The 23,566-nt window shown below is 38.9% G+C and overlaps 1 protein-coding gene across 1 annotated transcript in view; it reads left to right on the top strand.

Moving 5' to 3' along the window:
- Nucleotides 1-23,566, top strand: part of KCNH8 (potassium voltage-gated channel subfamily H member 8) — a 421,014-nt gene that overhangs the window by 386,248 nt on the left and 11,200 nt on the right. Inside the window, exons 14-15 of the mRNA XM_074195058.1 lie at nt 6,341-6,447; nt 9,345-9,421. Of these exons, the coding sequence (XP_074051159.1) occupies nt 6,341-6,447; nt 9,345-9,421 (184 nt within the window). The remainder of the gene's footprint in view (nt 1-6,340; nt 6,448-9,344; nt 9,422-23,566) is intronic.

Below are 23,566 nucleotides of genomic sequence, written 5' to 3'. Positions count from 1 at the left end.
AGACCATCATGAAAGTCAACATTAACCATAGTCAAGGTCATATATCCATGACTTTATAAGCTCCATATGAGTCAATATAGAGATATGGCAGCGAAGGAAATTAAACTGAATTAAGAGTAGCATAGGCTTCAAATAAGAAAGAGATAGCCTGGTTGTTCTATGCTTTGGTCAGACACCGTCTGGCAGAATGTATTGGAGGCAGCCAACTACATGGCATAGTGAATAAGGTTATGGACTTGCAGTAATGAAGGCCTAAATTTCAGTCCTTCCTCAAATCTTAACTAGCTCTGTGACCCTGGACCCTCACTTAACCTCTCTCAGCCTCAATCTGCTCATCTACAAAATTGGGATAATAATACCTCACAGGCTGGTGGAGCTGATATATGTAAAACATTTTGCAAAGATTAAAGCTCTCTGGAAATTTTAACTATTATTTGTGTGCTCAGTTCTGGGTGCCACACTTTAAGGACAGTCATACCCCCAACTGAAATGTGTCCAGAAGGGGATGAACAGTGTGATGAATGACTCAAATTCATGCCACAGGACTATGGATTAAAGGATCTGGGAATATTAAGCCAGGTTAAGAGAAGACATGGCAGGGAAGCAATAATCGCCTTTAAGTTTTGAAGAGTTTTTCCTTTGAAAAAGAAAAGTCTGGGGGCGGCTAGGTGGCACAGTGGATAAAACACTGGCCCTGGAGTCAGGAGTACTTGGTTTCAAATCAGGCCTCAGACACTTAATAATTACCTAGCTGTGTGGCCTTGGGCAAGCCACTTAACCCCCTTGCCTAGCAAAAACCTTAAAAAAAAAAAAGTCCACTCATTTTGCTTGGCCCTGGAGGGCAGAACTAGAGGAATGGGTAGAAGTTCCAATGAGGGCAGTTGAGATTTAAATCAAGAAAAAGCTTTTCAACAATCAGAGCCATTCCAAGGTAGAATGATCTGCCTACAGATACAGAGATGGTGGGTTCCCCTCAATGGAAAAGATCAAGCAAAAGTTGGATGGGCACTGGTAGAGTATGGTCTAGAAGGAGATGACTTTTTAAGCCTCGGCTAGACCAAAATCCCTTCCATCTCTGAGTCAATTGGGACCTTAAGGGCCCTGGCAACTCTAAAGCTATTATCCTATGACCTAGGCCACACATGCGTTGGATTTAGAATTAATCCATATTTTGTAGGAGCCAAAGCAATTTTAATAGATAATTGACTATTGTCACCTGAAAACAACATATATTATACATAGATGCACAAATGCATATGTGTTACATGCATATAGACATGTATAGAATGTGTTTCTGTGCATTTCATGCATGTTCATAGACAGATATACTTGTGTATGTGTGCTTTCTGTCACAGGTTCAGTGGACCATAGACTTAGAGCTGGAAGGAATAGTAGAAGCCACTGAAACCAAGCTATTCATTTTATCGACAGGAAAACTGAAGCAGTAGCTTACTTACTATTATAGAAGTATTAAATATCTGAAATAGAATTTGAACTCAGGTCTTCTTGACTCTCCATCACTCAAATTGCCACATAATGTTTGATTGATTGATATTATATGTGTGTGTATAGAGATAGATATAGATACAGGTGATTTAGATATAGATACAGCTACAGGTGATTTAGATTTAGATACAGGTGATATAGCTATAGATTCGGACGATATATAGATACAGGTGATATATATAGAGATGATATAGATATAGATGATAAATAGATATAAATATAGATGATATATAGATAGATACAAAGCAGGAATATATAAATAATATAGGATACAGGAATACACACACACACATGTGTGTGTGTATTATATACAAAGTGGTCCCCAGTCTGCAACAAAGGAATCCCCTTTGGTTTAGTGTGTTTGAATTTTCCTGGTTTGAAAGGGGATGCTTGGAAAGCTTGTGTACAAGACTGATCGAAATTATTTCAAAGTCAGGAAAAACTGTGAAAAAAATTGCTTTTCAGCCTCATGGCAGAGGTATTAGCAAGAAACAAGTTTAAAAAAATGTAGGGGGGGGCAAGCACTTGATGGTGGTGGAAATGAGCCAAATTTAACTTTCCCTAGGAAGGGAACAAAAAACTCCTCTGCCTAAGCCCCAATAAGTCAATAGCCATTGATTGAGTACTTCTGCATGTATGGTCCTGGGATGACTATTCCAGTGGGGGTAGAGCATAACATTTATTGGAGTTCTCAACTATAGCAGCAGACAGACTGAATGCAGTCAAGCTGTTCAGTTGCCCTTAAGATGACTTGAATTCTTTGATTCCACGTAGTCAAAATAATAAATTGAAAAAAGTGATGATAATTTTTTTTTAAAAATTCCCTTTAGGGAGGTACAGTCGACAAGTTAAACGAGTTTGGCAAGATAAAGCAAAATGAGAAGAAAAGTCTGAAATGATATCATTAGAAATATCAGGAAATGATTATTGCTAATTAACACAAGAAAAATGATACATTAAGTATTGAACAGTATAGCAGGAGGTGAATTCACCCATATACTAAATATATTTAGGAAAATTTCATAGGCAAAGTGAGGCTAAAGCTGGACCTTAAAGGACAAATAATTACAAAAATAATTCATATTTACGTAGTGCTATATCATTGGCAAAGTTGTTTGATATACATATTTCGTTTGATTCTCACAGTAACCCTAAGAGGTAGGTATCATTATTATCCCCATTTTATAGATAAAGAAATTGGGCACCGCTAGATGGCACAGTAGATAGAGCGCTGGCCCTGGAATCAGGAGGACCTGAGTTCTAATCCGACCTCAGACACTTAATAATGCCTTAGCTGTGTGGCCTTGGGCAAGTCACTTAACCCCATTTCATTGCAAAAAGATAAAAGATAAGGAAATGGAAACTTAAGAAATTTAAGTGACTTGCCCAGGGTAAGAATCTGAAGCTCAGGTCTTCCAATGGACTCTATCCAATATACTACCTAGCTTCCTCAAAAGGCAGATTAGAGTAGAGAGTGACATGTTTGCTAAAAGTACCAACCCTCCATCTGGGGCTCTCTCTGCTGCTACTACCATATGTTATAGGAAGAGAGATCTTACATAGACTTGGACATCACATTTGTGTCTATCTCTTTATAAAAACATTATACTTGGATTTTACTCAATTTTATTTTTAATGTTTTATTCATGAATTTTGTTTGTATGACACATTCACTTCCCCCCCAAAAAAGAACTCAATACCCCCTCCTTAGCACTCTTCCTCTAAAAGGAGAGAATAGTACGCATCAAGACTACTAACTGACATACTATCTAGCATTCCACACTTAAAGGTCCCTAATTCTCTGTGGAGAAGTCAATGTGTTCCAACACCAGAATTTTGAAAGCATTTTTGATCATAGCACTTGATCTGTTTTCTTCTTTTACAATAGCAGTCATGGTTCATGCTGCTCTCATCACTCTCCTTTTAATCTTTGTCAGTTTTATATGCATTTTCCTCATTCTTCTGGTTCTCATATTTATTGATGATGAGTATGAGATTTTTGGTGGGGGTTTTTTGAGGGGAACAGAGCTGTGATTCCATTAGTATGGGTAATTCCCAATGAGATAACATCTCATAGGAATGCAGATTTGGATGTGCTCTGATTGCCTAGAGAACCGTGAGATTAAAAGATTCAGCCAGAGTCACATAGTCAGTGTGTTTTAAAGGTTTAAAGATTCTCCAGCCATTGTGCCATTGCTTCCTATAGTGACATCATATTCATTACATTCGTGCACTATGACACATTTAATCACCCCTCTCTAACCAATGACCATCTACACTGAGGCAAGAAGCAAGGTTTTGCACTCAAATCTGTTAAACTGGATCCATTCTACCTACCTAGCAATTTGTATTGTGATTTTAAATGAGGTTCAGATTCGTTCCTGCAAATGACACTCTCACTGACACTCGTAAAAAATGAAAGTATTTTAATTACACAACACAAAGAGATTGATTACAATAACATCCAATACAGCAACTAATACATTAAAGACAATGGGTTAGTAATACTATAATCAAAGTAGAAGAAAAAGATAAAGATAACATCACCAATTCAGGGGAGCACCAACTCTGAACAGTCCATGGCTGGGGGATCACAAATCTCATCCAGCCTTTCTGTTAAGTCCCGGTTTGGGAAAGAAAGGAAGAAAGAAGAAAAGAGAGAGAGAGAGAGAGAGAGAGAGAGAGAGAGAGAGAGAGAGAGAGAGAGAGAGAGAGAGAGAGAGAGAGAGAGAGAGAGAGAGAGAGAAAGAAAAGTCCCAGGCAGAATCAACTCTCCATGGGTGAGATTCCCGTCAATGCTTGGAGCCTCAGAGTATTTATCAGTGGAGAACAGAGAAGGCTAGATGCTAAATTAGTTGGGAGGGAGTTCCTTTAACAGTAATGTGGGAAAAACCTATAAGTCTAGCAGTTTGAAAACTTCAAGGAAATGCCATAGGGGGCCGGAAGATTGTACTTTGAATAAGGTCAATACTGTGAGAATAGCCAGTCTCCCCAGTACTACCTGTGTATTCCAAGGAGTGGCTGGCTCCTGGAGTCTTTGGAATGCGGCCAAATCACCTATGGAATGTCCGGAGGGGGGGGGGAAGGTAAATTCATGAGGAAGGCACATCCTCATACAGGCTCCAGAGAACTTACTTATAAGAAAACTTCATTTTCTTATTCACCATTTTTAATCAAGATAAGCAATCAATTACCCTCTGAAAAAGGGGAGTCTGTTCTGGTGCAGGCACTAAGCTAACAGTCATAAACTGAGGAAGCAGGACCATGCCTATCTTCATGTGTCCTCTGAGCTCCTAGAAGCACCCGTCTAAGAGAATCCCTCATTAACATTACTGAGGAAATGACATTAATAGGAAGGGATAGAGGAAAGTCAAAGTTTGAAATAGCTACTCAGCTACCAGAAGGTCCAGAAAGCATTGACTCCAATCCTGCTATACATCCATTTGGGAACCCCATGCACTTGACCTTAAGAAATTCCAGAAGCCAGAAGGGGACCACTGAGTGGATTTCAAGGATGCTGCAATTGGTAAGCTAACCATTTTCAGGGTCAAGCAGTCTTGGAGGAAAAGTCCAGCTGTCAGGTGAGTGTATTGTTGCAATTTGAAGTTCTGGGTACAATTTGTAAAGAAATTGTGATTCTAAAATTGGATTCTAAAATTTCAACTCTACTCTTTAAAAAAACATATAAATGACAGTGTGGTATAATAGACAGACTGCTGGACCTGTATCCAGGAAGACTTGGGTTCAAGGCCCACTTTAGACTGATTTGATATGACCTTGGGCAAGTCCCTTAAACTCTCTTTGAGCTGAGCCCAACTCTCTCAGACTAGAAGTTATAGAGGAATTATAATAAAGATTGTTGGAATGTTCTCACACTGGAAATTCCCAAACTAAGAAATCATATGTATTAGTTGACTTTTCAGAGGTTAAAAGTCTATGTAACCCTGTGAATTCTTCAATGTAAGGAACTCCCAGATTTAAAATTTTCTTCCCCAATAAAAAAGCAACTTATTTTAAATTAATAACTATAAAGTTGCCTGGGGGCACTGAAATTCAGTCTAGACCATGGCTACCCAGTCAGCATGGGGCAGCTACAGAAAGAACACCTGATGCTACTCTTAAGACATTGAGCAATCATTCAACCTTCTTGTGCTCCAATTTCTTCATCGATAAAATGAGAATTTCCGAATAGATGGTCTCCCAAGGCCCCTTGCATTTTCTTTGAATTCTCTCAGTCTCCACCTCCTCATCTGGAAAATGAGAAGGTTGAACGATATAATGTCTAAAGTTCTAGGGCGGCTAGGTGGCGCAGTGGATAGAGCACTGGCCTTGGAGTCAGGAGTACCTGAGTTCAAATCCAGCCTTCAGACACTCAGCCGTGTGGCCTTGGGCAAGCTACTTAACCCCATTGCCTTGAAAAATCTAAAGTTCCTTCCCATTCTGAATCCATGAATCTTCCATTCCTATATGACAGAGGCCAGATTTAAACCCAGGTTTTCTTGCCTTCAATTTCATCCATCCATCAGCTAAACTAGACAGCCTCTCTATTTTTTTCAAATGGTAGAAATAAGCTGCTGATTTACTATTAAAAATTCTCTCATAATTTGTTTTGAAGTTTTAAAACAAATGTCAAAAAATTCCTGTTATATGTAACCAGGGAAAAATAAAACACTAAATTAAAATAAATGAATAAAGAAAAAAATTCTCTCAGTTGTGCCTTTGATAAATATTGGGTACTTGGGTACCCAAATGGGTACCCATTGGATACAACTGGGTAGAAAACCTAACTTGTTTATATACCTGTTCAAATGCATTCCCTTTCATTTTTAAACAGGATTGTGGATGGAACAGAAGATGGAATTACTAATGAGGAAAGCCAGACTTTTGACTTTGGTTCTGAACAAATGAGGCAGGATCCCCGCGTAACTCCTCCCATGGCAGGTTAGCCTTCTACCTAATCTTCTATCAAGGAGTAACCATTCTTTGTACCTGTAGGTGGAGAACTGCCTTCCCATCTTCCTTTTCTTAGGTGATTCTCAGTATGATTAATCAATATGATTAAAAACTAACCAAGATTGTGCACTGATGAGACTTTTAGTCTCCCTCTTGCCTTTTCCATGCCCACATGACCATTATTACTATTCTCATCTGCAAATTAGCAGATGATACTTGTGGTTTTCAGAAGGCACAAATGCCTACCATTTATCAACAAGTAACCCTGTTTTCCTGTTTTCAAGACAAATCTAATCTGTGAAAACAATGTTATACAGAGGAAATAGCTTGCTGGCCATGCAGTGGAGGAGCAGAGGTTCCCTCTGCAGTTTATTTGGTGACAGCTCATTTAATTGGAGTTTATCAGGAGCTAAACGAAATCTAGAGGGTTGACCATACCAACTAATGCTTTTGCCAGTAGAAAGAAATCTGTCAACAAATAGCTAGCAGGTGATAGCTTTAATAAGGGCTAAAAAGAAAAGATTTTCTGCATCCGGTAAAGGAAGAATGATTAAGTGCCAGTCCTCCATTCCTTTTCTCTTCTTCCACATGTGAAAAAGTCTCCCTAGTCACCCCAATCCCATTCTGCTCCTTTTGTAAAAATACAAAAGTCATAATAGAAATCATTTTATGGAAGACACCAAACTAAAACAAGTCTTTGTAATGATCTCAAATCTATGTGATAAGATAGCACAGAAGCATTCCACACAAAAATTTACCTTGTAGGGCAGCTAGGTGGCGCAGTGGATAAAGCACCAGCCCTGCAGGAGTACCTGGGTTCAAATCCAGCCTCAGACACTTAATAATGACCTAGCTCTGTGGCCTTGGGCAAGCCACTTAACCCCACTGCCTTGCAAAAACCTAAAAAAAAAAAATTACCTTGTTAGGTAACTGAATGGTTCCTACAAGATTTCAGGTGTATAATAAGTTACTTGGGTTTGTTTATTTAGCATCAATGAGAGCAGTGATCCTTGAAGTCAAATGCCCTCTAGTTAATCTGGTTTTCATTGGAGACAATCTAAAGTTCAGCTGAATTGAATTCAATAAATCTGTATTAGGTGTCAACTGTGCGTTAGGTATAGCAGCAGGCACTAGATACAAAGACTGCTAGGCTGCATCCTCCCAAGATGATGGCTGAGAACTAGGAACTAGCAGCAAGGCTCTTGACCTAGGGTTAAACTGTCTCCATCAGCGTCTGAGAGGAGACGGTGGTCAAGGTGATGTCAGGATGACCTGCCTGTACACGCTGCCTCTTCTCACACTCACCCGAAGTGCTTGCTACTTCAGATAGCCTACTTAACCTATGTATTAAAAGTTTGTGGAGGGGTAGCTAGGTGGCACAGTGGATAGAGCACCGGCCCTGGAGTCAGGAGGACCTGAGTTCAAATGTGACCTCAGGCAAGTCACTTCACCCCATTGCCTTAAAAAAAAAAGTTTGGCATCATACTGACAATTGATGGAGATGACTGACCCCTCCTCCCCCTGATTTGGTTCACTGAATGGTGGCTAGGAGGGTTGGATTTGAAGCAGGATTGGCGGTCTTCCGTTTCTAAGACTTTTGTTCAGAGTCCTCAGTCCTCAGTAGTAGAAAAGAAAGACTTTCGTGAAAAGCATCATTAGAAAAGGAAAAGAGGATGACTGAGATATTTCCTCTCAAAGGTATACTGAGATCTTTCTCCTAAGAATGCTCCAGGGAAAGAGGGGTGAATGAAAAATAGGAGAAAATATATTCATCTGCAACCGATAAGACTGGTGCCTCTATCGGTATTGAGCATCAGTGCATCTCTTTACTGGAGTTAAGCTCATAATGGAGGGGCAGGATGAAGCAGTGACAGAGAGCCAATGTCAAAGTCCGCAAGACCTGGGTCCAGATTCTGCTTCTGACACATCCTGTGTGACCTGGAGCAAGTCCCTTCTCATGGTCCCCAACCAGCTTTCTAAGACTGCAAATTGCATAACGCTTAGTAATCTCCTTCCTAGGTATTCCCTCCAAAAGGAAATCTTGGTTCTAACTCCCCCCCAAAAAAGTACTTCAGTGAATATATGTAAAAGGTCAGTTCGTCAACCAGTCAAACTACTTTGTGTGTTTTTTACATGGAACCATTATCAGCACAAAAAACTATGATATGTCTATGATATAGACTTAAACATGTCTATATGTTATACACAGGCATATATATGAATTCTTACATGTATGTTTATGTGTATGTGGGCAGCTAGGTGGCACAGAAAATAAAGTGCCAGGGATGAAATTAGGAAAACCTGAATTCACATCTGACTTCAGAGTAGTTGTGTGACCCTGGGTCAGTCACTTCACCCTTTTTGCCTCAGTTTCCTCATCTGCAAAATGAGCCATAGAAGGAAATGGCAAACTACTCTGGTATCTTTTCCAAGAAAATCCAAAAGGATCACAAAAAAATCAGACATGACTGAACAATGACTGAGCAACAATTGTCTCTTCCTCTCTCCTATCTATTATCAGAATAGATAGAAAAAAACACAGGCTCTGGAGTTAAGTACCTAGGTTCAAAACTTTTCTTTAACACTTTGCATCCTTGATGAAATCAGTTCATTTTCCTGAGCCTCGGTTTCTTCATTTGTAAAATGAGGGAACTGAATTAGAAGGCTGCTGGGATCTCTTTTTGATTATAGTCTATGATTATGGCATCAAACAATTCAAGTCGAACCCTTCTCTCTCCTCAACACACACACACACACACACACCCTCACCTCAGGACAGAATGTAAGGAATAAACTCAGGTTTTTTTCCCCCATGTTAAATGATCTAAATCTGAGGATGTGATCCTGTTTCTAATAGATTCATTTGCCATATGTGTCCCTTGCAGACCCTGAGCTTGGAGCAGCGGTTCTGTTTATCAAGGCAGAGGAAACCAGACAACAGATCAGTAAACTGAACAGTGAGGTAAGGAGACTCATTTCACCTCTGAGTGACACTGAGAGTTATGGGTCATAACTAGGGTGTTTTGAATTACCCAACGTGTAATTCTAGTTCATCTGAATTTTAGAAAGTCTAAGGCAAAATAGAGAATATTAAGAAATGTTGGGGAAAAATTCAGGCAACTAAGTGGCATAGTAGAAAACCAGGTCTGTACTCAGGAGACCTGAATTCAAATGTGATCTCAAACATTTACTAGCTATATGATCCTGAGCAAGTAACTTAAGCTTTTTTGCCTCAGTTTCCTTATTTGTAAAATGAGTGGGAGAAGAAAATGACAAGCCAGTCTAATATCCTTGCCAAGAAAACCCAAAAGAGTCACAAGGAATCAGATATAAATGAAATAACAGAACAACAATAAAACAAGGAAAATTCATTATTCTGTAAGTGGCAGAAGAGTGCACTGGACTGACCGCTATGAGACCCACTGTGTCAAGGACTGGTTACTTCCTCCTCTGGGGGCCTTTTTCTCATCTGTAAGAAGAGATGCTGTTTTAGATGATCTCTATGATCCCTCCAGTCTAAGTTCTTTAATCCTTGGTAATTTTCAAATCTCAAATAAATAATGCTAATTAGCAATAAGCATGATAATGAGCCTAAGGGAAAAAATAACCAGTCGATGAAACTCATGGAATGTGGCAGAATGCTATAATTCCAGCTCCAGACAAGTTTTAATTGTCTGTGGAGACATGAGAAAGGGTGAGAGAAATCACTTCCGTAAAAGGTACAATTCAATAAGCACCTATTACATCTCCTTGGATAGACCCTGGAAAAGGAGAATAAATTGGACTCAGGATTGAATGATGAGAGGAAAAGAGTAAATCGCCTTGCCTTTGGGAAAATGAATGATTCTTTCAATCAATCCAAGCTTTTCCTTAAAACAAAAGTCCATTTTTTTTTTTAAATCAGTGTTCTATTCATGTTATTCCATGGTTGTGAATCGTGGAACACAACTATGAAAAGTCACCTTAGAGGGCATTAGAGACACTGAATGATGGTGGGCAGAAGTAGGTTTTCATGTATTAATAATAATTACAAATTGTTAGCCTTTATAAAGAATATTAACATTTGCAAAGAACAAATATGTTACCTCATTTAATCTTCTTAATAAACCAGAGAGTTAAGAGTTATTATCCTCATTTTAGAGAGGAGGAAACTGAAGTAGAGAATGAATAAGTGATTTACCCATAGTCACATCTGAGGCCAATGAGAAATTTTATTAGAGCAGTTGTATATAGTCATTGTATGACCAATAGTGGGAAAAAAAGGGCCAGTCAGAGAGTGAAAGCAAAGAATTCCTGTTTATGCATCTATTGTATCCATGAAATAGCAAGAGCAGGGGTTCTTAACCTAGGATTTCTAAAGGGTTTTTTGATAATGTTTTGGGAGCTCTTTTTCAATATAATCAGTTTTGTTTCTGATTCTACACATTTTATTTTATTCATTTAAAAGCATTATTCTGAAAAGGAATCCATTGGCTTCATCCAAGATGGCTATGACGCCCAAAAAATGTAAGGAAGAACCCTTTAGTGAGATGCAGGGATGGGGAAACCATTTTTTTTCAGCCAAGGGCCATTTGGATATTTTTAACAGCATTTGAGGACCATACAAAATTATCAAATTAAAAATTAGCCAGCTGTAGTTAGTAAAACATTTAATTAATTAATTCAGCCCTAAAAAACTCCTAGGTTTATTGAATTTAGAGTCCTACCTTCTGTAACCTTGGCACTGCTGGTCCAAATTATCTCTATTCATGTTGTTACATGGCTGTGAACCATGGAATATAATATTAAAAATCACCTTAAAGGGCATTAGAGACACTGACTGGTGGTAGGCAGGAGAAGATTTTCATATATTAATAATAATTACAAGTTGTTAGCATTTATAAAGAATGTACTTATATGGTCTGTGAGTCAAATGTTCCTCTCCCTGAAGCTAAAAGAAGGCCTCCCGGTATGCTAAGTGGATCACTGGTGGAGTATATATGAAAGAACAAGGCTGAATCTCCTAGAGGATAGGCAGGCAGGGATGGGTAATAACCTATTGGGCTGAATATTCACATGAATAAGATTGCAGATACACAGAATTATCCAATTATGATACAGACATAAAGAATATCTATATCATATAAGCATGTGTATATTTTATGTATGGGACTATATATATGCATATATACATACATACATATATATATATATATACATTGTTTTATGTATGTTTATATGTATGTGGGCAGCTAGGTGGCACAGAAAATAAAGTACCAGAGGAATTTAGGAAATTAGGAAAACTTGAATTCACATCTGACTTCAGAGTAGTTGTGTGACCCTGGGTCAGTCACTTCACCCTTTTTGCCTCAGTTTCCTCATCTATAAAATGAGCCAGAGAAATAAATGGAAAACCACTCTGGTATCTTTGCCAAGAAAACTCAAAAAAGGATCACAAAAAATCAGACATGACTGAACAATGACTGAGCAACAATTGTCTGTCTGTCTGTCTCTCTCTCTCTGCATATACCTAGCTACATATACAAATAAATATATATGTACATATATGAGAAAGCATTAAGATGAATATAATCTACATGTATAAACCTTCAGCAGCTATGTAATAATAATATATCAATATAATATGTTAGTAATAATAATTAATAATAAACTTTATTTGAATTTTACCTAGTACTTTGCAAATATTATCCCATTTGATCCTTACAACAATTCTGGGAAGTAGGCATTATTATTATCTTCAATTTACAGATGAGGAAACTGAGGCAGAGGCTAAGTGACTCACTGAGCTTCACACAGTAAATATGTTTGTGAGGTAGGATTACAACTCAGGTCTTTCTGTCTCCAGGTCCAGTGACCTCAACATTGCACCACCCAACAGTTGAGATAATCTACTAATAAGCAATACAGTCCAAAAAAGCAGTCTACAAGGAGCAAAAGACAGTAAACTGAATCCCTGTGGATTCAATTGACTCTATACGTTATCCCCAAAGTAAAACTATATAAATGACTTTGGTGTGGATTATTCACAGTTCATTGATTTCAGCTAAAGAATCCTACAATAATAACCACTTTCCTTTATTACTTTCATATTTACAAAGCCCTTCACTCACAACAGTTCTATATTTTTTGTGAAGATCAAATACGCAACACTACACAGATGGTTAGTTAATGATAATTCATTCTCTTGCCCACTTCTGTCCACTATCTTTTCCATTATATTTCATAGCTTTCCCTACTTTGATAGATTCCTCAAGGCCACTTCCCCATTAAGAGCAATCAAAAACTTTTCTTTCAACTGAAATTGCCAGACTAAAGGTCATGTAATGACCTTACCCCCCCCAAAAAAAATGAAAAAAAAATTACTGTTCATGATTCTTTGGGAAAGAAATGCAATTGCTCTTTCCTTTGTCTCCTAGGAAAAGGAAATATTTTCTTTTCAAAGCTGGGGGATAGAAATTAGCATACTAGCTTGTTTGTTTGATTTTTTTAAACTACAAACATGGTCCAGTGACAGACCATTAAAACTGAAATCCACTTGAAAAAAGCAAGTAGTTCCCCTCCAGTCATTCTCTACTTCATCATCATCACTTTCCCAGGAAAACTGCATAAATCCCTTAGCTTTGCCCTGCACAGTGGGTGAGAAAATGATGAGAGAGCCACTTTTCTCTCTCTCCCTCAGAATCACTTTATCAACCTGGCAAAAATAGGGTTTCTTCATTGTTTCATCCTTTATACCTAATTCAATTTGCAATTAACCCTTGCCCACTGAGGAATGTATTAAGACACAAAGAAAACCCAGAGCCACATTGTGGTAGGGAAAGTGGACTTTGATTCACCCTGATGTTTCATTTCTTCCAGAGTTTTCTAAAAGTGTATGGTGCTGGCATGCCCAAGGCCATTCATCTTTGAAAATAGCAGTCTTGCATCCATGTTTCTGATATTTCAATTCAAGGATTAAACAAAGCATTTATTAAGTCCCTACTATTTACAGTCAATGAATTAAGGAGAGAGAGAGACAGAGACAGAGACAGAGAGACAGAGAGACAGAGGGGGGGAAAGAGAGGGAGAGGGAGGAAGGAAGGGAAAGAGAGAGAAAGAGAAAGGAAGGAAGAAAGAGAAAGGGAGGAAGGGAAAAGGGAGGAAAGGAAAAAAGGAAGGAAGGAAGGAAGGAAGGAAGGAAAGAAGGAAGGAAGGAAGGAAGGAAGGAAAGAGAGAGAGAGGAAGAAAGAAATAGAAAGGGAGAAAGAGAGGGAGGAAGGGAGAAAAAGAGAGAGAGAGAGAGAGAGAGGAGAGAGGGAGGAAGGAAGGGAGAGAGAGAGAAAGAGAAAGGAAGAAAGAAAGAGAAAGGGAGGAAGGGAAAAGGGAGGAAAGAAAGATATGAAGGAAAGAGAGAGAAGAAGAAACAGAAAGAGAGAAAGAGAGGGGGATAAAGGAAGAAGGAAAGAAAGAGAGGAAGGAAGGAGCATAGGGAAGGAAGAAGGAAGGGAAGGAAGAGGAAAGGAGGAAGGAAGAAGGAAGGAAAGAGAGAGAAAGAAAGAAGGGGAAAGGTAGCAAGGAAGAATGGAAGGAGGACAGGAAAAAAGATAAGAAAGGATAGAAGGAAGAAAAAAGAAAGAAAAAGAATGAAGGGGAAAAGATGAAAGAAAGGAAAAATAAAGGGAAGAAGAAAGATAGAAGAAAAAGAAAAGGATAAAAGAAAGAAAAAGGAAAGAAAGAAAAAAGAAGGAAAGAAAGAAACAAAGGAAAGAAAAAAACAAAGGAAAGAAAAAAGAAAAAGGAATTGAAGTAAAAAAAGAAAGGCAGGAAGGAAAGAAGGAAGGAAGCAAAAAAAAGAAAGATAGAAAAAAAGGAAGGGAAAAAGAAAAGAAGGAAGGAAGTATACGAAGAAAGGAATGAACAAAGATAATGTCCCCAAGAGTTTACAGTCAGTCTCCTGGTCTGTTTCTAAATTCTTATATTTTGACTGGTCTGTTTTTCCCTCTTTTGAAAAGTTAGGAAAGGCAGAGAAAGGAAAGTTTAATACCTAAGCGAATCCAGTGAATATTTATTAATTAAATGCTATGTGGAAGATACTCTTATCTCTCAGGAGGCTCCAGAAATTTCCTCTGGACCTCTCCTAAGCCTGAAATTTCCTTCCTTATTTCTCTGCTAATTAACTTCTCTGTCTTCTTTCTACTGACAACTAAAATCCCACCTTCTACAGGAAGCATTTATCTTTCTTAATTGGTTCCTTCCCTCTCTTGATTATTTCCTGGTTATCCTTTATATAGCCTGTTTATACTTACTTGTTTCTTTCTTGTCTGTGAACTCTTTGAGATTAAGGAACTAGTTTTTTCTCTTTTCGTATCCCTTTAACTTAGAATAGCAATCGGCATATAATGAGTTCTGTTTTCTTTTGTTTTGGTTTTTTGCTTGGTAATTGCTTGGTAATTGGAATTAAATGACTTGCCAAGGATTACACAAACTAATAAGTATCAAATATCTGAGGCTGCATTTGAACTCAAGTCCTCCTGACTCCAGGGTCGCTCTCTATCCGCTGTGCCACCTCATTGCCCCACATTTAATAAATGTTCTTAATAAATGTTTACTGACTGACTGACCAATTGAGTGCTTCAAGCCTGTCATAAATTGTATCCAGCCTATGTAGGTAACTGGATGATAGAGTGAACAGATTACTAGCCTTGAAGTCAAGGAGACCTGAGTTTAAAACCAATGACAGATACCTACCAACTGTATTACTCTGGGCAAGTCATCTTTTCTCAGCCTCAGTTTCCACATCTGTAAAGTGTGTATAATAACATCTACCTTGAAGGGCTGTTGTGAGGATCAACATTTAATGTGCTTTGTGAACATTAAGGTGCCATTTAAATGCTAGTTCTTATGGTTATTGTTACCACCTTTCCAGGCTTATTTCACGTCATTCCTCCTCCTGTCCTTTCCATACCAACCCAATTTTCCCCTGTTCTTCGCCAAATTCATCATCTCACCTGTGTGTCTTGGTACTCCTACCTGAAGCCTATGCGGTTTGAGACATCTGAAAGACAGTCTGAGGTTCAGAACTGGAGGTCACTATAAGGATCATGGCAGGATAGGCAGCTTTGAAAGCCATCAGCATAGAAATGGTAGTTAACTCCATGGGAGCTGATGAGACCACCGTGTGAAGCAGTGTAGAGGGAGAAGAGGGCTCCGCACACAACCCTGTCGGATATTAGGCTTAGAAGGCATGTTCTGAATTCAAATCCTACAATAGAATCTGAGAGGAATTGGTCCGACATGGAGAGTACTTGGGAAAAGTGATGTCCTGAAAAGAAAATAGTAAGGAAAAGTTGATCAACGATGTCAAAGCCTGAAGAGAAGTGAAGAGGAATAAGGATTGAGAAAGGGTCTCTGAATGTGTGTGGCAGAGACTGTTGGTAACTTTGAGGAGAGCTGTTTCAGGAGTTGGATTGTAAGGGATTGAGAAATGAGTGAGAAGAATAATTAAAGGTTGGTGTTTTCAAAGAGTTTGCCCTCAAAGGATAGGAGAGCTATAAGATGATACTATTATTACTATTTTATTTTATTTGGGGTCTTTTTTTCTTTTTTTTTTGGTTTTTGCAGGGAAGTGGGGTTGGGGTGGCTTGCATGTCACACGGCTGGGTGATTGTTGGGTGCCATTGCACCACCTGGCCATACTATTATTTTTTATTTTAATTTTTTTCTCCCCCCTTTACTTTATCGCTCAGGTGAGTCTATATTTTGTGGGGGAGGAGGTATTCTGTTTACTCTTAAGAATATTTTATTAATGTATAAAAAACATCATTTGTACAAAAAAGAGAATACGTAAATATTTAAAAAAGATGATAGCCAAGACAGAACTAGCAAATGAGGGGGTTTTTAAGGATGAGGAGACATGACTATGTTTACAGGCAGTAGGGAAGGAGAGTTTGGGAAAAAATGGTAGAGTGGAAATGACAAAGGAAGTAATCTATTGAAGGAGACTCCACATTGAGGATTTTGTCCCTAGAGGCAAGAGAGAATTACCAAAGCATGAGTGTCTAATCTTTTAGCTCTTCTGGGTCACATCGCCCAGCCAAAACTTGTCAAAGTTCATATATAGAATTTAATACTTATTTATGACTATAATGTAACTCAAATTACCAATGAGCATAATCATAAAAAAATAATCTTACCTCATGAATGACTGTGGGGACAGCGTGTAGTCCACAAGCCTCAGGTTAGACACACCTACCAAGATTTATGAGAACGTGGTGATTTTCCTCTAAGCTACACGGAAGTCCTCAGGTACACACATCCTTCAAGATGAGGAAAATATAGGCTATCTGTACATTGAAAAGTTTTCCGAAGAACATGGAAGCTCTAATAGGAAAACTCATATACTGAAAATTCTTGAGCTGTGCAAAAAAAAAAGAAAATGCAATCCTCTGTTGATATGTAGATTTCATAATCAACTGGCTAAATATGGGAAAAGCAAGAGAAGAGAAATAAATACTTATAATAACCCACAGTCACAGTTAAGTGCCTCTAGTCTAGAAAGATGCATAGCAGCTGCTACCATTAACACTTGTAATGTCATTTCCATTGCTTAAAAAGGAGTAAGTAATGTTACAACTCCAGGGTGGTCCTTTTGGAGGGAAAGTCATGGAAACTCATAATACAATACACTTCTGGGCAAGCAATAGCTCAATGTCAGGTTGGTTATACCTAAGAGGATGAAACTCATTGCTTCAAAGGTGAGTTATATGAAATAGTTCAACCAGAAAAAAACACAAGTCAATTGAGGGTGTTTTGGCTTTCCCAGTCTGTCTTGCCTTTCTCATAGAAGTAGACAGTGTGAAGTTTAATGATGATGATAATAATATGTTTGTCTTTTGTTTTCAAAGAAGACAATGTCATCAGGGAGGTGATACCATGACAAACTCATGAATTGGTTTTGAATGGGGCAGAGTTGTGCTAAGCCACCAATCTCACTTTTTCCTCCAGAACCATCTGAGTGCAGGGGTCAGTGGTTCTGGATGGGAGGTACTCAGGGTTAAGTGATTTGCCCAAGGTCGCACAGAGAGTTAAGTGTCAAGTGTCTGAGGTTTGATGAGGGGGAAAAAGTATAAACTTCACGAAGATGCATATTTCCAGTCCCCCATAATATCAAAAGGAGCTAGGTAGTGCAGTAAGTAGGTAGAGCATTGGAGTTACAGCCAGGAACCCTTAAATCCAAAATACAGCCTCAGACCCTTACTAGATGCGAGACCCTGGGCAAATCATTTAAACTCAGTCTGCCTTTACTTGTTCCATCTTTATCCAGTCTGGTATCACAAATTGATATGTTAAGACCTTGTCCGTTACATTTTTTTCTCAAAAGATAGCTCAAGAATGCCCATTTGGAGGGCAGCTAGGTGGCACAGTGGATAGAGCACTGGCCCTGGAGTCAGGAGTACCTGAGTTCAAATCTGACCTCAGACACTTTATAATTACCTAGCTGTGTGGCCTTGGGCAAGCCACTTAACCCCATCACCTTGCAAAAAAAAAAAAAAGAATTCTCATTTTGCACATATTTTATATAGTGGGTAGTGCCTAGTTAGCAGGAACAGCTGCCTGGCAGAGAACAGCAAGAGTGAACCTTTGTGTATGTTGTCTAGGAGACACCTGGGAAAAGGTGTGGGTGTACTGGATTCATTTAGATAGGACAATGGAGCCTGTTGAATAGAACAGACAAAGCAAGACTAATCAAGGTTGGTCTTCAATTACCCCCCCCCTTACTTTCTGAAGGACTTTGCATGCTTCAAGTTTCATAGCTAATTTTTGAAACAAGCTTGAGAGAAATTCAATCCGACATTTTGAATCCGCAAATTCAATTCAATTCAGCCTAAGTACTTTCGATATTCCAAGCCTTGAGCTAGACTTTGGGGGAAAAAATACTCAAATCAGTTATGTAAAGCTGAAAATCTGGGAGATTGAATAAGGACTCTGGAATCAGGGAACCTAGGTTCAAGTCTTCCTCTGCAGGAAGCTTATTTCCTGTGGGATGTAGGAAAATTCCTATAGGAATCTTCCCATGTTCTCAGTTTCCTTATCAGTAAAATAAGGGAATTGGACTAGATGGCTTCTGAAGCTCTTCTAGCTCCAGAATTCTAGTCCTAGGGAAATTCATTGCTTACATTATCTCATTAGACACTAAATTTCTCTTTTCAGATGAGTGAATTTACATGATTTACCAGCCATAAAATGAGAGTCTCAAGATTTCTGGGACACCTTGCTATTGACAGTCTCCTCCAGTTTAGTTCTGCTACTCGGAAACTTCCTTCACCAAATAGTAAAGGAAGGCCAAAAGTAACTGATCTGAGATTAGAAAAACATAACTCATATCCCACAAGTTGGTTATAGGTTTCACATGTGTGTTCAATTGCTATTCATCCAATATTTGAAATACTTAGGTTCATCTCCTGGTGTGTATCAATGAATCAGCTGCCAAAAAGGTTTCCCTAAAGTGTAGGTAGATCCAACCATGGCACTCCTTACTCTTCATCACTTATCCCTCCTCTTCCTTCCCCCCCCAAAAAAACCTTCAGTCTTCATATCCCCCCTAACCCTATGTACTTGGTGATCCATGAATATCTTCCTTGTCGATCCTCAAGCAAGATACTCCATCTCTAGTCACTTTCAATGATTGTCCCTATACATGGAATATTCTCCATCCTCATTTCTATCTTCTGGTTTCCTTTAAATCCCAGATCAAATCCCACATTCTACAGGAAGCCTGTCCCAATCACTCATCATTACAATGCCTTCTTACTGTTGGCTATTTCCTATGTATCCTAAAACTGTTTGTACATCATTCCTTAGATGTTGTCTCTCTCCATTAGATTGTGAGTTCCTGAAGGACAAGAATCGTCTGCCTTTCCTTGTATCGCCAGTTGTCCATTATCACAATGGTTGGTACATCGTAGGTGAACACCTAAATGTTTATTAACTGAGTGATTGTGGAAGTAAGGGGTCCCATTCCGTAAATATCCTTCTCAACAACATCATGGATATTTGGCAAACAATAAACCAGTAAGCACATAAAAACCATTTCTAGATCACATCAGAATAACACTAAATAGTGTAAAGATTTTATTTTAAAAAGTCAATGACTTCTAGAAGTAAACTTTAGCATACATTTGAGCTTCCTGACTTCTTATTTAATGACCCACCAGACCTGGATCCCATCTTTCTTGCTTCATTTCCCACCGTTTCCTTCATGAACCCTACATTATAGCCTAACTCTGCTCCTACCCATTGCCAAACTCCCTCTTCCAACTCTGGATCTTTGCACAAGTTAATATTCTCCTTGCTTGGAATGTACTCCTTCCTCATTTCATGGTTCAGAGGTGTGGTACTCAAGTCTCATCTCAGACAGGCCCTCCTCGGTGCTTTTCCCCGTTCCCTCCTATCCTCTTCGGTTATAAGCATCTCTCAATTTTCCTTGTTTGACACTTATGGGTATAGAGGTTGGGACCCCATTCCCTCTGATAGAAAATAAGATCTTGGACAGCAGGGCATAATTCATTTTGTCTTCACTTCCTTGGCACCTTGCACAGTGATTTTTCCTTTAGTTAAGAAAGGGGAGGGGCAGCTAGGTGGCACAGTGGGTAGAGCACCAGCCCTGGAATCAGGAGTACCTGAGTTCAAATCTGGCCTCAGACACTTAATAATGACCTAGCTGTGTGGCCTTGGGCAAGCCACTTAACCCCATTGCCTTGAACAAACTTAAAAAAAAGAAAGGTTAGATGGACCAGTACCATGTGTTCTCCATCCAACCACCTGTCATGGCTCAGACAAAAAATATTCTTCATCCAATTAGTTTTTCCTGCATAAATTCTTTTGGTCAAACTCTATTAAGTAATTATGGATCTCATGTAGGAGGGTTGCTTCAGGGACTTTATGCAAATAGGACAATGTCCTCCATAAATAGGAACATGTGAAAAACTTTATCATATTTAAGAAATTCCCCCTTTGATTGACACTCTGCTCTGCTTGTTCTCTGCGACATTGAAAACATCTTTGGTGAACCTATTTGTAAGACTTACAAAGGAAGATGTTTTTTTAAATCCACTGGTAATTTTCCCTGATTGTCACAAAGCTTTTTTTTTAGCTACAAAACTTCATGATTGGTAACTACATACTGAGTAATAATCCTTAGCAATTCATTCCTAATTCATTTCCTTGACTTCTCAAACTCTTGTCTCTGTGCTTATGCCAATTTCTGGTCTCGATAATATATATTCTCAGCTGGATTATGTATCTCATTTGCCCATCTTATGCCTCATGATGATGATAAAAGGGAGCCTCACATTAATCAGCATGTGTTAAAGTGTTCATTAGTAGAGCCTTTCCTCTGCTTCCCTCTTTTCCTTTCCTTTTTTTTTTGTCATATTGGCAGTCATTGAGAGAAGGTGTCAGTGTTCAAATTTGTGACTGCTTTAGTTTCTTAACATCAATGCTTCATTTTTCATGATGTTGAGAGGGAGAATTTCTGCATTTATTTATCATCTCTAAAGTTGGAAGGAGACTTAGAGGTCATAGAGTCCAAGCCTTCATGTTTCAGATGTAGAACCCAAAAAAGGCTCCAGAAATGAAGTGACTTACCCAAGGCCACACAGGTAGTTGAACAGTAAATAGAACCCATTCTTATGGCTTCAAACCATTGATTTTTCCCTTTTATACCTTTGCAGCACCACCACCCCCCCCAAGAAAAACAAGTTATCATTCACCAATTCTTTCTAGTATATTCTTGGGACTGGTTTAAACCAACCTTACCTCTGATTTCATCAATTTAAGGATCTCCTGATCTCATTGAAAATATAGAGAGATACTTTATCAATGCCTATCAGCATCATTTCTATGAATTACAGTGTGGGAAAGTTGCTGAGTGCCCCTATGAAATTAAATGATTAGCCCAGGGTCACACAGCAAGTATGTCGGAAGCAACAGTCCTTCCTGATTCTAACCACATGATATGCTCTCTCTCTGGAGATGACAGAAGAGGAGATGCTGGTTATAGCCTAATTCTGGAATTTCATCTATACAAGAAATTCCTGGAAGAGGAAACATCCTCCACCAATACATGTTGATACTCCCTTTGATTGCCTAGTTGACACAGAGTTTAAATGACTTGTCTTGAGTCCCACAGACAGTTTGTGTCAGAGATAGGATTGATTTACCATATATAAAGTAGACTCTTTCTAAAGACAGAGCCAAGGACCAGACATGAAGATTCCTTCCAAAATGAATACATGACTCAGGCTACCCGCAATCCCAACAGAGCCAAGATAGTGACTGTCTGGAGATTTCTGGGTTATGACAGGAATGGTAGACAAGTTTGCTCACCCAAAGTGGTCTGGGTAGAATACCCATAATTCCCATTCATAAGGATATTTCCAGGGGTGTTATACCAGGCTTCTGGTGCTTTCCAGGTCCTTTACATCACTCAATATTATTCAAGATCTGGACCATAGATATTGGATCTCTGAGAATGACTGCATGCAAAAATTTCTTCATGTTGGTTCTCTGGGGAGAGGAGATGAAGCATTTGTCAACTGTGGTGCCACTGATGGTGATTCCAACAATCTCTGGCTTTGCTTCTGGTCCTCCAACTCTATCACTTCCTACCACTAGCTAGGTGGTAGCCCTCTGTCTAAGCTGCCATTGACAGCATCTGGGAGAGTTTGGGATAGAGGAGAGGAAAAGATTGAACTAGAAAGAAAAAGTTCTTTAAAAGAAGCCATTCTCATGAATCAATGATTTAGAAAGCTTCTATCTAGAGAGGGCAGAGTCTTTCAACCTGACTTTGGCTAAAAGCTGTGAGGACCTTTTGGCTCTTTAGTACTGTTAGAAGAGACCAGAAACAGATGAGCAAAGCAGCCAGAAGACTGCTAAATAATGGATTGTAGCAAGCCAACTAAAAATGTAATGAAGTTGTACATAAGGGTCTGTGTTTGCAGAATTCACTATAACTTTCCAAGCAATAACCTTCAAGGGCTATAAATGGTCATTTTGTATTGGTAATGACATTGCTGTACTCCTTTTCTTATTGAATTTAAGAGGCACTGCCTCATTGTATAACCTTGGGAAATACTAATAAAATACTAAGACATAGTATATACTTCTTCCCAAAGGTTGGCAAAGGAAAAGGTTGACAAAGCCCTTTTCCTAGAATGACTTCTCATTCTAGTTTGTGTGCCATCCAATCTCTTGCCAAGTTTCATTGAGCCTACCTTCCCAACCTACTCTCCTCTGAAATTGCCACAACTTTAATGTAGACCATCATCACCTCACTTCTAGATTATTGCAATAACCCATTGATCTCCCTGCCTCCAGCCCATCCTCCACTTGGTTTTCTAGTGTAGGTCAAGTCAAGTCAAGGAGCATGTGTAAAGTGCCTGCTTTGTTTTAGATACTATGCTAAGCACTAGGAAGATAAGCACAAATAAGTCTCTGCCTTCAAGGAATTTGTAATCAGATGGAAAGAGTCAACATGCAAGAAATAGTGCAGGAAAGATTGGAAATAATCCGATTGAGAAGTCAGCACAAGGAAACAGAAAAGTCTTCTTGAAGGAGGTAGGATTTTAGCTTGACATGAAGGTAATTAGAAAAATCAAGAGGTGGAGATGAGGAGGGAAAAGAAGTGGATGAAAATACATGGATGGAGTGTATTGTGAGGAGAAGTGTGAACTCCAGTGTCACTAGATTGCAGAGTATACAGAGGGAAGAAGGTGTGAGAAGAAGGAAAAGGCAGCAAGGGGGCGGATTGTGAAGGGTTTTCAAAACCAAGCAGCAGAGTTTAGATTTGACACAAGTAAATGGAAGTTGCTGGAGTTTATAAGAGGTGACATGGTCAAATCTGCACTTTAGGAAGAACACAGCTTGTGTAAAGAATGGAACAGAGGAGGAAAAGACTTGAGCCGGGAGATAATTCATGTCTATCACAATATAAGGTGAGGAGGGTCTGTACCAGGATGTTGGCTATGTCAGAGGAGAGAAGATGATATATAGGAGAAATTTCATGAATGGAGAATTTTAAAAAATAGATAACATATTGGATGTAAGGGATAAGAGTGAGTGAGGAGAC

The sequence above is a fragment of the Macrotis lagotis genome, chromosome 7 (genome assembly GCF_037893015.1).
Source record: "Macrotis lagotis isolate mMagLag1 chromosome 7, bilby.v1.9.chrom.fasta, whole genome shotgun sequence".
Lineage (NCBI taxonomy): Eukaryota > Metazoa > Chordata > Mammalia > Peramelemorphia > Peramelidae > Macrotis > Macrotis lagotis.
This window is presented reverse-complemented; position numbering and strand designations above follow the sequence as displayed.